Consider the following 12,956-nt stretch of genomic DNA (forward strand, 5'->3'; position numbering starts at 1 on the left):
TGTGAGAAATCCCCCCATTCACACAGGATGCTTCCATTAGACCAGTCATTTTCCTGACAGCTATTACTTCTCTCCAATTTACTGACCACTGACTCTGAGAGAGCTATATAAAGTGCACAGCAAATAGTTTATTCCAGGGAAGCAGGCAGGGTCCACCCTGTTCCTTCATCCCTTTCACAGCAGTGGTGAAGGAATAAGGCTACACCATACCCAGAGCAGAGAGAGCCTGAAGAGGAAAATTAAAAGACATATACAGTTATGAACCTTGACAGGTGAAAATGTTTGCTGTCGGAGGGAGAGGCTGAGATGCCAAGTCAATGCCACGCACACCAGACACAAGGGCTAAGAGAGACAAATGCAGGACATGAACTGCAGAGATTTCACAATAGAAAAGACCTCTGGCTCCACAGATTTTGATCTCTGTACCTTTTCAATGACACATTTCTTCTGGGAGACAGCTTTATCCAGTGCTGGATTAACTTCTTGTTCCACAGCTTGACCTGTCACCCAAAGTACTACAGAGATGGGCACTCAGAAGCAGATATATAGGAAACACATTAGATTGAAATGGATGTATTTAACATGAGCACTGTGCAATGCCTCACACAGCTCACACCTTAATTTCATCTTGATTTCTACAAAATAACCCCCTAACTACTACATAAAGCTTATATTTTCATTGAAGCTGAACAACACTTTTACTATTCTTTTGATATTGGTGAATGTTGTTCCAGTAAAAATCACCCATATTTGTATCTTTTTCTAGATATGTTGACAGGACATTTTTTAGGACACACTTTCAGATTAGCTACAGTAAAAGCCATTGCCTTGACTTCAATATCTATAGAGCATATAATTTCCTAGGGCCAGGACAGTGCAGACTTCTGAAATAAGGATAGTCTGCAAGCTGTTTAAAGCTGTTACTGTTCACAATGAAAATAGAAGAATACAGGACTAATTTTAAATGATAAACATTTAATTCTCCTTAAACCCATAAGGGTTTGCCTAGTCTAGGAAGCAGCAGAGTATTATATACTAGCAGTAAGCTGCAAGGCTCTGGTGACCTCCTTGTCCTACCCCAAAGAGCTAGATTACACTTACTATTTGCAGGGTAAGATCAGAACAAGAGGCCCCCTCAGCTTCCTCCATAGAAATGTTTTGATAGAGAATATTTTTTTTAATTTTTCAAAATCTGTGAGTTGAGAGAGAGGTCTTGAAACAGCTGCCCTCCTGTCCATATCAGTGTGCTCACTATACTTGTCATTCTTCCATTGGTTCCAATATTCCCACTAGAACGAAATAATGCAATTCTCTTGGCTAAGCTTGCAGAAACCCAGGAGTGAAGTATTAATTTTCTGAATCAAAATCAATATATTGCATGATTATTTTCCATTAATTATTTAGTTTTTAAAAAGAATATGCTAACATTTTAGTCTCTGCATCTCCCTTCAACAAACCTTCGGTTACAAGCTCCTGCAATGTGACACATCTGGGGGGATTACAAATTTAGCTGTTTACCTTGTCTGCAAAAAATAACAAACTGCACCCAAGCTACTAAAGCTTCCAAAACCTGCAATTAGGCCCAGTGAAGTGAAAATTAACAACTAATCATCAAATTTCCTTTTAGAAATGACATTAATCTCTGGATGTCATGGAGGTACTTCTTTGAAAATATTTGTAATTAGAGAGTTTACTATTGTTTTGTTACTGATCAACTGCCACACAATGTTGGGTAAATAGAATTAATTAATATAAAACCAACTGAAAAAAAATAACAGAAGACTACAAAGATCAGAAAAAATGCTCACTGAGTTACTGTGACCAGATGGTTTTTTGTCAGCGTCTGAGGCAAGTCAGGGGTTGATGTTTTTCTTCCCACAAGTTATTTTCATGCAAAGGCCCTTCTAGCTCCAGTTCAAAAGTGAGAGTTTGATTTATATCTCAAAACCATCGGCCTAGCCAGGCTCCAGCAGCTCAAATGACATACCAATGATTTGCTGGATGGCTGTCCGCAACATGGATGGTGTTTACATCCACCTTAAATGCTTCATTTATATGTTCACATGAACAAGTGAGCGCAGCTAATGCAAAGGAACATCTCTAGATTTTATCCTTCTTTTTTCGTTGTCCCTCATAAACATTAAAAACTGTGAACAAGCTTATAAAAATGGGTTTTGGCATGAGGAACAGGTGGTGGTAATGCTGGGTAAGTGTTCCTGCAGGGGAGAGACTGGAAGTCTGCTATAAATTACAGGGGCATTTCTGCAATTGAATAACTTGATGTACACTGATGAAGTTGAGAGAGCTCTTTGATGACAAAGCCATCAGGGATCTTCAAATCATGTCACATCACTAAATTTTCTTTCTCCATTTGTTTTGGAAAAATGTTCTTGCAAGCAAATGTGAAACACATAGCACTAAAAAGTGATGGTGGCCTAGAAAGATTGTGTATTTTTGCTTCACAACAAATTCCAGCTAAATAATCTCATAGTCTGACACTTCTCCAGGTCAAATTCTCCTTGTATTTATAATGGAGCAAACTCACCTAAATACATCCCACTGAACACAGGAAGCAGGTAAATTACTTTTGCAATTTATAAAAGACAATCCTAAATAATTAGTGGGTCCATGACTTCTGCCTATGCATCAAAAAGTCATAAATCTCTGGTCTAAATGACTGCAGGACTGAATTCATCAAGGAAGAGAAAAATTTCTAGGAGCATACTTGCAGGATGAGACCTACAGTTTCTAAATTATGTTACTAAAGTCTTTTTATAATAGGCAAAAATTGTACCCTACCCTGCAGCACTTAGAGAATGCCCTCCTTATAAGAAATCCTTTCCATGAAGGACCTGTGGTGGACAGAACCCCATTTGACACACAAGTGAGCAGGAAAATGTGTCCCACTAGGCATTTTGCTGGGGCAGTATCATCCCCATCCTCCAAGAACGAATTTGGATGGGAAAAAGGAAAATCAGTGGAAAATTGAAATCAGGTACTTTTCTTCCACCTTTTTTCTTCACAAGGTGGGCTACAGGGCATGGGCCCACTGTTTTGGTAGTTTCCTTGGAAGTCAATTCCATCTTCACTTCCAATTACACTCAATACATGGCAGTTCCCAAGATGCAAATCTCAGTCATAAGAAGAGTCCATTTCTGCAGATTTAAACCCAAAACATATCCCCACAAACTTGATATCGACAGGAAAACCCCCCAGATGATACTACCACTGACCTTTGTGCCCGGTCTGTTATCTCCTCCTCCAGATCTAGCAGGAGTGCTGCCTGAGCCATCACCTCCTTGCTGCAGGGCAGGGATTTGAGGTGCAGAATCAGCAATCCAAGGCAAAATTTGCTTCCCATCTCCTCCAGCTCTTGTGTTCCCAGCTGCAGGCCCTGATGGAGAGAGGCAGAAGGTTTCAGTGCTGGGTGGCCATTTCGCAGGTATGTGGAAAGGGTCAGGCTTGTTTTGCAGCAGGACAACTCTTGGTGTTTCTCCTTCCATTCTGAACTGGAGGTTCATTCATGATTGCTACATATGGAAATTTTCCCTATGGAATAGTTTTTACATTAACTGACAGAACATGTTCTACAGAAGCTAAAATAGCCTGTGTTCTAAAAAAGGGGAATCAGAAGCAAACAGTTTAAATACCTCAACTACATTTGCAGAAGTCATTGTAAGCTCTAGACTTGGAACCCAGAGGAATCCAGCTGTAAATCCACTTTAAAAATCATTGGGACTCAATTTTTCTTTCTTTTTGTAGACATGTCATCTCCCTAAGCAGTGGGAAAAAGAAATAGATTCTACGATTGTAAACACTGGGAAGTGGCAAAGATGGAAAAGGAAACTGGGCAAGGGGAGAAAAGGGAGGAAGAGATCTTTAATAAGTTATGAATTGTTTTTTAAGAAAATCAATTGCAAAGTAATTGCAAAATAACAAACACCTCTAAGGAATTTCTCAGTCTGTTAAAAGCTGATGGCACAAACAGGGTTTGGATTATCAGCATCATCTTTCAAGAGAGGAGTCCTCCAAGCTGCGAATTCTTGTTGATTATGAATAGTCTGTGTTTGTTTTTTCACTAATTAAAAAAAGTAAAGATCTAGCAAAGATCTTTACACCAAAGGCCTGCATCAGAGTAAGTCAGTGTAATCAATGGCAGTTTCATGCATCTGCTGAGAGAAGAGCAGGAGAAAAACAAAGATCAGATATACCAAAAATAAACTGAAACTGTAAAATCCCTCATCTTTGGCATTTAGTGACCGCATCACATGTCCTCCCTAATGCTAACACATCAGGGGCTGCATCGATTGCTGCCTCTGCCAATATCAGCCCTATGTGTTTTTGCAGCATGAAACATCTCTGCAGCCAAGCTTCTGTGAGAGTTCCAGCTCCATTCCCAGGCTGTTGCCTTAGCAACTCTAGGGAGTCAACATTAAGTCCTGGCCCCAGCACTAAGCACAGTGTGAGCTCCACACCAGAACAGCCTGCACTTGACTCTACTAGATATTTGTTAGTGAACACCTTGCAGGTAATGAAACCTGTACATGTCCAGTAATCCATGACAAGTGACTGAAAAATCACATTTGGGTTTTTTTTAATATATATAAAGTTTTTGTATTTGTAAAATGCTTGGGGATCGTTGGGTCTGAGCAGATGAATAGCTGAAAGATTATTTCTTATATCAAAACCACACAAGTGGATGGAAAAAAAAGAAGAGATTTCTCACATAAACTTCCTCAGTCCTTTTGTAAAGCTGTTTTGTATGGTTTTGTTAGAGAACACAAACTACTTGGACAGCACAACCATCACTTCAGCTCTAGCAGGTCCAGCATATGCAAATATTATCTGGCATAACAAATGCTTTCTGTGATCACAAATAAATTTTCCTGTGAAAATGATACTGTAATTCAGTTTCTTGTCTGAGGCCCTGTGAGTGAAGCATGAATCCATAGTTATGATGAACATAATCCAGAGCTCAAACACATACTAAGTGGCTGGACAACTAGTTAAGTGCAGGACCGGCACAGAAGAGCACACAGACAATCTGAGAAAACATAACCTCAGTGCTAGGCAGGGTCTAGGGCCTCAGGAAAACTGAGTTTTGCTCTAAGAACACTCTCAAGTGTTTTTCTCACAGTGGGCAAATGTCTGACATAATTTCTTCTCTCCTCCTATTCACCTCCACTGCAAGCTTTGCCCAGCAAGATCTGGGTATAATGTAGCAATAATTAATAATAAGAAGAAAACAGAGGGAGAAGCTTATGGAACCGAGGGTCATTAACACAAAACAATGAGATGCTCAGCAGCTCTGCATAGATTCCTAAATGTTTTATTATTTTACTTTAAAAGAGTTAAGATATTTTAATGTGGCAGAGTTACAATCGGCAGGCAGAAGTGGTGACAATTCCCAGAAAAAATATGTCATTTCCACAGCGAGAGAGTTATTTTCTTAGGGGCAAAAATACAAAGAACATCTCGAGGCTTTCCCTGGGGTGCATCTCAGGGTCTTGCTTCCAAGATTAAGGCAACATACTAAATAGCTATCAATCCATGAGACGTGAATAGTGACTGTGCTAAAACTCAGCCTGTGGCTTTATGACTCCCTAGAGCTTTATTCAGGATATGAAGAGGCCTTAAGAAACTATGAGCAGAGAAATAATAATAATAAAACTATAATACACCTCTGAAGCCTCAGTAATTGCTCACACACTGTAGTTAGCTGCTGTACAATGGACCCATATTGCTTTGATACCAGAGAGCTAAGGAGTAACAGCTGGAAACTCAGCTAGAGGATTACCTGTTAACGTACTTTATGCACTTCAAACACAGACAGACTTTTATTTTATTTTAACTCAGATAATTCTCTCCCTCTCCTTCCTCCCTTCTCAGTTCTCAGCAGAGGACGGAGCTGGAGGTGAAGACCATAACTACCATTAAACTGAAGCTGTAGACAGAGATGACATATTGAACTATGTTATTGATGGCATCTGACAGCAATGCCAGGAGCTGGTGTAGTGGTTAATAATTGGTCCCATTTGGACTGCTGAAAGGGAAGCCAGATCTCAAGGTATTTCCCTTGTAGCCATGTAACATGGGATGTTGTAAAAAATTTGAGATTGTGCTTACAGCTCAGAGTTATGAAAACTTTTTTTAAGAAACACAAGAAAGAAGCAGTGTACTTTGGTTTGGCTAAGAAGCTGGTAGGAAGCAAACCTTCCATGGCAGCAAAGCTGTCTCAGTTTTACCTGTAGTGCCAGCACACGGTCAGTTTGTCACAGCTGTACAGAGGAAGATCCTCTGCCTGACAGCACCTCCCCTGCAGTGTCCTGCCAGCCTGGATTCTCAGTGACCCCATCGTTCTCTCTAGCATGATGCTTTACAGATCTGTCCCCTCTCTTGGTCAGGTTTATGTGAGCAGTGAAGCATGATGCAGTCTCCCATGCCAACAGAAACTAAGCAAAACCTGAAGTAGGAATCAGAATCCCTGTGCTAGAAAGCTGCAGACCAGCTTATCAGACCTAATTAGTCCAGCCTCAGAAACATGCTAACTAAGCCATCCTACTTTGATGATTAGCTCACATCTCCACACAGGTTTTGCTCTCTGTTACATCAAAGTACCAGCCTGGACCAGCATCAGCTTGATGCATCACGTTCCACTGCACAATACAAATTGGTCCCATGGGCCATGTCATGCAATAATCTTTTGCTGACATCATGTTAAGGGATAACAGGTTAATTGTTTCCTGGCTATTATAGAGAATAATGGAGCTGAATAACTTTTCTTAATCGCTTTTCACATTTTCATACTGCAACAGACAGAATGGGAGAAGGTGATGCCTAATAACAGTCCAAGTATAAGACACATTTATTTTTCATGGCAAGAAACAAATTCCAGAACACAGCCAATCAGATGAATGAATAAGACACTTGGTCTAGTTAAAAAAATTCATTTTTTGCCTTTTCTGCCAAAACAGTTGCTAAGTATAACTGCTGGGACAGTAGGATGTTCACTTGTATCTCTTAATTGACACTGTCACTTTAATACAAAATGGGGGAGCAAGAAAAAGACACTTATCATTTGGCCACAACATTGTCAGTACAATTTTTCCCAAACAAAATTGATCAAATTGTGTTGGAAAAGCAGTTTGCTCATACACAGCACTGATGCATCAAATATCCACAACTAACTGTTTCTAATATATCTCAACTTGCCCCCAAAATACTTCCCTGGCTAAATGATGATGAAATAGAAAAACTTTGTTATTCATTACTGTATTCTTTAAATACTCTGTCAGCCAAAGGCAGCAATAATTTCATAACACAGATATTGTTGAAGAAGGTGGAAAGACTCCAGGAGTTAAATTAGAGATTTATCCACAAGGGTAATGAGAGATACAGTAAAATTAGAACAGGAAGATACTAATAAATACAAGCGGAGAGAATATTTCAGTGGGATCAATTGTTTCCTAAAAGGGATTTTTGGCATTCAGTACGGCCACTTCAGCGGTTCTCCCACTTACGGTCAGTGTTCAGTCCTTGGGGCAAGATCTTTTCCCTGCAAACTCACTTCCAGTCAACACATATACATACATGGTTACGGAATATTCTCTGCATCTCAATAGCTTTACACATGCACAATGGCTATGCCCTAAGGCTGGATATAAATAAATTGACAGTCTGGTTTCTCACTAATTCCATCAGTGAGCTCTCCCTCAGAATACTAATCGAAGCCATTTGGACTCTCTGGAGGACAAACCAGAGAGATGAATGAACCATTTGGTGCCTGGTGTCTGCTGCCTTAATTTTAGCTTGAGCCAGCCCTGAAGGTTACTGTCCCTTCAACCCCTGTGAATAAAAATATGCAGACACCTGCTGGGAAACTGGCTATTTAGACAACTAGGACAGCAGGGAATAAGCCAGGTTTTCTCATGCCCCAGAGATCCCTAAACAGCAGGTATAGCATGCAAAAGAAATGAAGTGGAGGGGATCCGGATGGGAATTTGGGGCAAAACATTTCAAGAGGATTAAGTGAGCAGAAAAGGCTGAAGATGCAAGAAAAAAAATAGGCTAGTAGGAATTTCTAGAAAGAAAGATGAGAGGGACTGAAGTTAGACACAGAAGATAAAAGAACAGGAGAGATAAAAGCATGAGAAAGAAAGGAGGGTTGTTGAGGTCAATGGATGCTGATACAGAGGAAAGATAACAAGAAGAAAGCTAATGGAAACCTTGACCATCTTCACACCCTTGAAGAGGTGTGCCTTGCTCTGAATGTCTGTACTTATTACATTTGGCACTCTGGCCACATGATGAAGAAAAAAGGCCTGTCTCACTTTGAATCCCCTTACAAAAGTTTTGCTAAGCTCAGCTGGTGTTTTGGTTGAGCCAACTTCAGCAGTACAGAAGCACAGAAGTGGTTATTGTTTTAATCATTCAAATGGACTCTTTTACTGTTACAGATATGTATGTCAGAGGCAACACTGTTCAAGGAATGAAGTGAATGGGAAGATGAACTACCTGCTTCCTCCGATCTGCTGTAGAAAGTGTCCTGAACAAACGGCTTATAGGAGAAGTGAGGATTTAACAAACAAAAACTTGTTGCCAAGTTCTCCGGAAAAATATGAATTCTACATGTCTACTGTAGAGAAAGGTTTTCTCCTTCTTTCCACTGACAAGTTATTTGTCTGACATTTCCATCTTCACATCTTTCCATCACAGTATTTCCACAGCTGTTTCCCTTCTCCCTTTTCTCCCCCCTCTCTAATCCTTCCTCAAAATCCTTTCTCCCTTCCTTAATGAGCTCCCACGAATGACTCAGTACATGACAAGTTCATCACGTTTTGGAAGAACCAAATTATATTAGTCTTGCACCTGAGCTTGCTACTTTGCTTGGCCACTCTACCCTACACACTTTTACCTCGTGTTTTATGTCAAAAATTTGCAAACTACACAAAATTGCAGGGCTGGATTTGGCTTCCCACCTCCTTAAAGACTGCACACACACACAGAGGTACTAGTTGGACAGGATATACTTCCATGACCACTGGATGCTGTTAAACCTGGTCTGCATTGGTGTGTGAGACTGAAGATGGACACCAGAAAGCCCAGCTTTTTCAGACTGATTCTTGAACAGCGTTTTTTTCTTTTTTTTTTTTTTTAATGTGAGCCATAATAGTGAAGGGTGGTCATGATGGGAACAAAAAGAGAATGAGAAATGAGGGTATTTTCCCCCCACACAGACAAACCATGTAGGCAGATGCTATTTGCAGAGTTCTTGCTTTTCAATAAAATTGAACAGTACATTGGTTTTCTGTCTCATTCATTACTGTGTGACACACTAGGGATGTATTTTTAGGCCCTGGATGGACCTGGACTAGCATCAACAGCTTATCCCTCTCTTTGGAGACACTGAGCAATCTTTCACCTTATCCCACAATGTCTTTGCAAATAGAACTGAAGAGACCAACTGAATGATATGCTGGGCCAGAACTGTGCACTTTGGATGAATTTGCACTGTTTCACAGTGTCAGGAGACTCTCAAGCTCAGTCCAAGGACTGCAGACAGTTTTTGGGAGGAGAAGCCTTTCTTCATCATCTGATGAAGAATCTCTTGGAAGTGACAGTTCAGAGAGCAAGCTTTTGACAGTAGAGCTAACAAAAACCATAGGCAATACCATTGTTTTAAAAAATAACACACACACACACACAAAGAGCATGCTAATTCCTAAAGGAAAACAAATGCTGCTCCAGGACACTTAAGCCACCCACTTGGCAGACAGGAAAGAGAACTAGGGAACTGTTAAATGTAGGAATGTTCAATGTAGAACTTCTGGGGCAGCACAAGGACAGAAAGCAGTTACCTTGTTTTGCTTTGTTCAAGAAAGCCCCTTCCTTCCCCATGCTCCCAGTATTTGCAAGAGGCTAACCCCTATCACACCATCTGATGGTGTCTTTAAAATTCATCACTAGTCTATCCACTACTTTCTGTCATATATATACTTTTTCCTGGTCTCTGGACACTGTGGAACCTGAACAAGACACAGGAAGGTTTTAGCCTAAGGTATGTGGAGATTAAGTGTGAGGTGGGGCTTTAATATGTCTCAGAAGCTGTGTCAAATGAATTAGCTCTTAAAAGCAAGAAGTTGAAATTTTGCAAGTCCTCAATTGGTAGCCTAATCCCTGGATCACTTTTCTTCCCCTCTTCCACTTAAAAATTTGCTTGTATAAATAAATTTAGTGCGCAGAAAAGTAAGCAAACTCTTGGCCCACCCAAGCCTTATCTTCAGCTATGAATTCACCCAGTTTGGCCATATTTCACCATAGGTGTAAAATAATTTTATAATCCTGGCTGGTGATCATCACATACCTTGGAAAAAATGATTCATGATACTTATTCTGGCTAATGTAAATGCAGATGCTACTCATAGCATCTAACCTGCTTTAAACATTATTATGAAAGTATTTGTCTTCATAATGCCATCAAAATGAGGATCCCCAGGTTAATTATGTGTTACATAAAGAATCAATTGTTGGCATCTTAATTTCATGGAATGGGGACACATCTTTGCATTACATTACACAACACTTTGGTATTTTCCAGCATGGCTTTCAAGAGTTTATTATAACAAGTACCTGCTATTTTTCCCATCAGAGAGGGGATGAAAATATGTATTGACCAAAATGACACAGCAGAGCTGGTGTGCTTTAATTCCCCACACAAAATGAGCCCCCGGGATCATGGTACCTCTCACCTTTGCACCAACGCAGGAACTGAGGCATGGGAGTAGATCAAGTGAGAAGCCAACACAGCATTGCTCGGACATCGCCTCTGTTGCTCCAGCCCAATACCACTCTGCCCCACATTAGCTCTATATCCCTCTATTCCCACACTAGTGTATCATGGAGAATAGTAAAGCAATAAAACTGTGTCTTGGCCAGTGTTATGTAGAGGAGAACCCAATGGGATGGGTTCTGCTCTCTGCTATGCTGCCTCCAAACATCCCCAGCACTGCAAAGCCTCCCCCCAGCCCAGTGCTCAGTGTAACCACCACACACTACTGTGCTTTCTGCACTGTAGTGCTTTATTCCTTCCCTTTATAATTCAATAGCTCCAGTATCCCTAATGCTTTCCTCACACTGAAGCTGCCTTCCAGGCCACTAAGCACTTTCATCTGCTCCCTCTAGCCCCTCAGTGCTTTGTTTCTCAGAAAGAAATGACCCATAACACACACACTACTCCACAGGAGGCATTACCATTCATGTCTACAGGGATATCTTCCAAGTCTACCTTTTTCTTCACAGATACAGTCATCTTATTCACTTTTTCTTTATTGCTGGTGCTGCACATGGCACAGGCATCTTTATAAAAATATCTTTGTAATAGCTACTTATGTTTTCCTGAATGGTTAGAGCTAATTCAGAGCCCAGTCATGTGTCTGAATGCTTTAAACTATTCCTTCGAGTGTGTTGCACCCTGTCACTACTTATGTTGCATCTTCCATTCTAGTCACAATCTTTCAGCCCTCCTTCCCACTGTATAATTTGTATCAGCTGCTAGCAGCAAATCTTAATTTACTGTTCCCCTTGCCTTCTAGTCCTTAAACTTATAAATATTGACCATCAGCTTTCACAGAGTGGTAGCTGGAGTCAACTCACCAGCAATTTCTTTCCATCCAAATGTTACCTTATGTAGTCTACCCACTTCTTCCAGCCTTTTAACTAGGTTTTTACTACAGAAACAGTCCCTTTTGTTTCTCACTCCATAACTCCTAAAACTTCTTGATGCCTTTTTATGTAGAAGGCTCTCTTTCAATCAGCACTGACTCATCTGGGATGCCCACAAATACAGTTCTGCATGAAAATTAGTAGAGGTTCACCCTTGAAAGCCATGGATGAAAATTTTGTCCTCTTACTCCCATACCTCTTAACAAAAAACTAACTCTTATTATCAAGGCACTATTAATGCTCTCCATCACTGGTTTTCCTATCTCTGTGTTACCTCAGTTCCTGTAGTTCTTTTAACGGTGGTTCTCTCATGCCATGGAGAAAATTTTTAAATATCAAGAATCATAATTATAGTTATTTACCTTGTTAAACCTGTTTTAGACAGTCAATTACAGAGTCTGATGGCCATTTTTAACAATTGCTTTATAATGGTTCAAATTCTTAATTTCCTTACAACTCCTATGGAACAAAACCTGGGCTTCACCTGATTCTGTGAGTTATAACATTAGCCAAATATCAAATAACACAATAGCCAAATGCAAGCATTGTTTTTGTGTACAAGCCAGCCAGTAGTCCCACAGCATTCCACTCTGTCCTCATCCTAATTGCCTATCAGCTCTGCCAAGGTACTTGTAGCTCCAGAAGGCATCCAAATCTCAGGCTACACAAACTCTTATTATTCTAATGCTGAGGTTCCCACATTATTTTCCAGAGCCTTTTGATCATCCCTTGAAGCGTGCTTCTTTCTTCCAGGTCTCAGTCTGCTCTCCACAAAATCCCTCATATTCTTCTGCCAACAGCCTCAAAGCAGAGCTTCCACCTGGAGATGGCTTTCCTGCCCAGACCACATCACATGACACATTGACAGATTCCATGGTGGAGTAACTATGTGCACATGTTCAGAAGAGGTTGTTCTGAGGCCCTGTGTGTTGGTCTCCTTAAAAACTTGTTTTAAATAGGTCCTCACACAGACCCCCCACAGGTAAGAGGTAAGGACACAGACTAATCCACAGCTTGTACCTTCCTCTCACATTTCAGTTTTCATTACTGTAACCTTTCATGTGTTCTGTATCCATCCCTTTAGCCTGGTACAACTCAAGAGCTACCTGAGACTTTTTTCCCTAAATTATAAATGGCTCCCCTAGGCTAATTTCTTTTTTCCATATCACAAATTCTCTTTGGTCATCTTCAGCAAACACCATCAAAGCTGGCCTTCCCACCTATCCCTCCCTACA

General features: G+C 40.5%; 1 protein-coding gene across 1 annotated transcript in view; it reads right to left on the bottom strand.

Moving 5' to 3' along the window:
* The window catches only part of AGBL1 (AGBL carboxypeptidase 1), a 254,951-nt gene that overhangs the window by 80,953 nt on the left and 161,042 nt on the right, over positions 1-12,956 (bottom strand). The window contains exon 22 of the mRNA XM_071568852.1: positions 3,234-3,394. Within this exon, the coding sequence (XP_071424953.1) occupies positions 3,234-3,394 (161 nt within the window). The remainder of the gene's footprint in view (positions 1-3,233; positions 3,395-12,956) is intronic.

The sequence above is a fragment of the Pithys albifrons genome, chromosome 13 (genome assembly GCF_047495875.1).
Source record: "Pithys albifrons albifrons isolate INPA30051 chromosome 13, PitAlb_v1, whole genome shotgun sequence".
NCBI classification, from domain to species: domain Eukaryota; kingdom Metazoa; phylum Chordata; class Aves; order Passeriformes; family Thamnophilidae; genus Pithys; species Pithys albifrons.